Source organism: Olea europaea, chromosome 1, assembly GCF_002742605.1.
Source record: "Olea europaea var. sylvestris chromosome 1, O_europaea_v1, whole genome shotgun sequence".
NCBI lineage: Eukaryota > Viridiplantae > Streptophyta > Magnoliopsida > Lamiales > Oleaceae > Olea > Olea europaea.
Genome location: NC_036237.1, coordinates 17,151,324 through 17,155,668, shown reverse-complemented (window position 1 = coordinate 17,155,668; position 4,345 = coordinate 17,151,324). Strand labels below are relative to the sequence as shown.

Genomic DNA, 4,345 nt, shown 5'->3' with positions numbered 1-4,345 from the left:
AGTTAAAATTTGAATTTAAGAGACCAATCTGGACCCTTTGAAAACTTCAAGGACTGAATTTAAAATGCCAAAAGTTTGAAGACTAAAGTAGAAGAATTTGAAATTTAGAGATCAATTGACTTGAGAAGTTGAAGTACCTAAATGGACAAAATCAAATATTTAACGTCAGATTTGAATGTGTCTAAAAGTGAGTACATGGGATGCAATTATTGGCGCCTAGGCACCAATTGAACACCCAATGTGAATTTTGCATGTAGTACTCGATATTTTTACCATTTTTGTTTGACATGTACTCGTTGGTCATTGATGCGCACTTTCCAAGCATGTTTAAAAATCTAAAAAATATATTTATAAATGTATACCACTAGGAGTGGTGTATAGGTGCAACACTTGGGAGAGTCGTAATCCTCACAACGGAAAAAAAATTACAGACTCTCTGTCCGAGAAAGATGAATTTACTTCCATTTTTACATAGATTATGTAATTAATATAGTTGTAACCGTACATTTTACTTACATTTTTCTAATGTACTTCTTCACTGAATAGTGGATTAAAACTTTAAAGAAGAGTGGTTCATATTTGTTAACCACAAGACAAATTAAAAAAATTAAAAAGCCAACTATACTCAATAAGAAAAGCGAGATATAATTTAGGACAAATAAGAAAAAAATGCAAGTCAGTGGGAGTATATATATAATTTGAAAAGTATTGTATGCAGATCTTTTATATAAAATACCCAATTAAAAAAAAAAAGAAAAAATAGTCAATCATCTAATACAGCATTTGAGGGAAATCAAATTTTCAAGGCTTAAAATTAGTAATTGTCTTAGCCCATATTTGTTTCTCATTATTTTCAAACACTTTTATTTTTACATAATTATTTTCACATTAAATTCACACCATAAAATATTCTACACGTAAATTTAAAAAAATTATCTACATTTTAACCACACATTCTACTAAAACACTATTCAAAAATCCTTTTTTTGTTTAATGACCAACAAACAAGGATTTAATTGGAGTCAACATCAAAGCCCCCGTTTGGTAGCAATTTTTCACCTTAAAAATCAAGTTTTTGATCGTTATTTCATTATTTCAACCGTCATTTTTGACTTTTTCATTTACGAGTAAGATCTACTTTTTTCTCTAACGACAAAAAAATGAGATGCCATGGACTTTTTACGCAAGACTCGAGCAAATGAACGAAATCTTTTTCTCAATAAATGAGGGATTCATGAATTCCGAAGATAACCATGTCAATTTTTATATTCAATTATTAACAAGTTTAAAATAAGAATAAGGCTTCTTGTAAATTGTTTGTTTGATATGGAGTTTGACACTCCATTATTTTCAACTGTTTTCAAAAATGGAGTAGGTGGGAAAGTGTGTTTTTTTCAAAAACTGTCCAATGTGATGTCGCCACATGATACAATGTAAAATTTAATGTCAAACTTAATGTACTTGTAGCATGATTCTTAAAATAATGAAATTAATCCTTATTGATTATTTAATATTCTTTATTCTTTTACTTGTATTGATTTTATCAAATGCAGTTCATCTATCTGTGGTGGAAATTTTTTTGAAATTTATTTTTTTGTTAAATTTAGTTATACATTCTTCTAATAAAATAATTTTGTACATGAATTGTTGACCTTTTTTTTTTTAATATTTAATCACACTAAAAAGGTACTTTTTTCAAAAAATCAATTTTCAAAAAATTTACATGGCATTTCGTAGGGCTGGACAAATCTCCCGAATCGAACCGACCGAACTACCGACCGAACCGAACCCGAACCGAACCTGAAGGTTCTTGTCAAATTAAATACCCGAACGGGTATCTGAATTGAGAACCGATAGGTACGGTTCGATTCTAGACTAAGAACCGAAAAATAGAATAAGAACCGAATCTTTCTAATTTTTTTTATATTGATTAAATCAAATTATTTTAATTTTAATTTTTTCTAAACAAATTAACAAATTAACGATTTCTGAATCCAAATTTTTGGTCCAATGATTTGTTTCATTTCTAATTTGTTAATTTTTAGCCCAATTACCCATTTTATTGTTTCATTTCTTAGCTAAGCAAGATCAAATCTCCTAAATAACCCTAAACATCAACACTAAAGTGCATAACGTTGTCTCGACTCTCGCACTCACTCTCGCAGCCTCGCTAATATTCCAAAACCTATGCAATTATCAACCGACACTGTGACCTTCGATCGAAGCTGTGACCTTCGCCAACCGAAACTTTGATCATAGCGATCATTTGAACAAGTTAATTTACTAGTTTCTCACATTCCAAAATCATTGAATGTATCATTAGTTGCATTTATATAATGTTGTTATAAATGTTAAAAAATTTAATTATAGTACAGAACCGAACGGAACATAACCCGAACGATTCCATAATTATATTTGGACCCGACGGGTCCATTTACTAGATATCCGAAAAGTTCGATTCTGTTCGATTCTCTTTAGAACCGAACCGAACCCACCTGTGCCCACCCTAGCATTTCGTGTAGGGCAAAAAAAAAAAAAATGATAATAATTTAAACAGTTCCAAGAAAATCCTAAAGGTCGTGAGAGGGGCACCAACCCACCCACAAAATACCCGTACTACAGCCAATTCTGCACATTTGTTTTGGATCTTCATAGCCCAGATCTTAAAATTTGTCTGGGTTTCACCGTTTGTAACTTTGTGCGCCATTCTGAAATCTTTAGAGGTAAGTGTAGGAAATTCGATTTTTTAATGTACTTTAGAGGGTTTAGTGTTGGATTTCAATTTCTGTATGAATTATACTGTTTTTCTCGTTCAATTGCGTATGTCTTAACTGAATTATGGTGGACAAAATGCTTGTTCAATTCGATTTTTTATTGTACTTTTATACTGCTGATGGCCTCATATACCTTGCCTATTAGTTTTTGTTGTCTAAAAACTTTCTATATTCAATAAAAGCAGATATTGATAATAATCTCAATTTTCTTTATCTTGGATCAGAAATTTACTTTTCGCGCTAGTTTTGTATATGAATTCTTTCATACAGCCGTTGCTCTTTTGTTAGAGATTTGGGATTTATCTATTTAAATAAACAATGGAGTGAGAATCTTTTAACCTGTTTCAGTTTATTATTAGGTTTTTATCATGCTTTTGTATCGGAATATGCTCTACTTTTATCTTTTTTATTAGTCTTTATGTTTATCTGTGGACTGTGCAACAAGCAGCCGCATTTTTTGGATGTATTTTGTGTTTATGCCTTTTGTTTCGATCTTTACTTTGGATCCTGACATTTGTTTATGCATTTGGGGCAATGACTATTGATCCATCATCTTGTGCGTAGCATAGTGTTAGTATTAGCTCACTTTTATTCATTTGTTGTTCCCACCGATTTCAGTAAGAGAGTAGACGGTAGATAAATTTATACTCTTCCTCAGAAAGAGTCTGGCATATCTTACATTGCAACTTATAATGCTGCATATTACTTAAGAGTTTGATTTTGAGAAGTCAAGCATTGCTAATAAGAATTAGAAGCTTCACAATCATTTTATTAGTTTCACGCTTGATTGAGAAGCTTTAATCATTTAAATTGCTTGGGATAATTGACATTCTTTGAAGTTCTTGACTCTGTCACTAGCCTTTGTATTGCATTGTCATATGAATTTCAGTTTGTTCCTCCCATGCTCTTCAATACTGCTGTTTTTCAAGTTCCTATTTGGTTTCTGAAAGTAAAAATATATCAAGCTACTAATAGTTTACGATGAACAGGATAGATAATGACGACCCAAACAAGAATTGGCCTTGCTGGTCTTGCTGTGATGGGCCAAAATCTGGCCCTTAACATTGCAGAGAAAGGATTCCCTATTTCTATTTACAACCGAACCACTTCAAAAGTTGATGAGACTGTAGAAAGAGCTAAATTGGAAGGCAACCTTCCAGTGTATGGCTTCCATGACCCTGAGTCCTTCGTTCAATCAATCCAAAAACCGCGTGTCATAATTATGCTTGTTAAGGCTGGTGCCCCTGTTGATCAGACCATCAAAACCCTTTCTGTTTACATGGAAAAAGGAGACTGCATTATCGATGGTGGTAACGAGTGGTATGAGAATACTGAGAGGAGAGAGAAACAAATTACTGAATTGGGTCTGCTTTATCTTGGAATGGGAGTTTCTGGTGGTGAAGAGGGTGCTCGTCATGGACCCTCTTTAATGCCTGGAGGTTCATTTGAAGCTTACAAGTACATCGAAGATATTCTTCTTAAGGTTGTTGCACAAGTTCCTGATAGCGGCCCCTGTGTTACGTACATTGGCAAAGGAGGGTCAGGCAACTTCGTTAAGATGATTCATAATG

General features: G+C 32.7%; 1 protein-coding gene across 1 annotated transcript in view; it reads left to right on the top strand.

Annotated features, from left to right (window-relative positions):
• Positions 1–2,591: 2,591 nt before the first annotated feature.
• Positions 2,592–4,345, top strand: part of LOC111405153 (6-phosphogluconate dehydrogenase, decarboxylating 1-like) — a 2,053-nt gene continuing 299 nt past the window's right edge. Inside the window, exons 1-2 of the mRNA XM_023033919.1 lie at positions 2,592–2,723; positions 3,764–4,342. Of these exons, the coding sequence (XP_022889687.1) occupies positions 3,772–4,342 (571 nt within the window). The 5' untranslated portion in view covers positions 2,592–2,723; positions 3,764–3,771. The remainder of the gene's footprint in view (positions 2,724–3,763; positions 4,343–4,345) is intronic.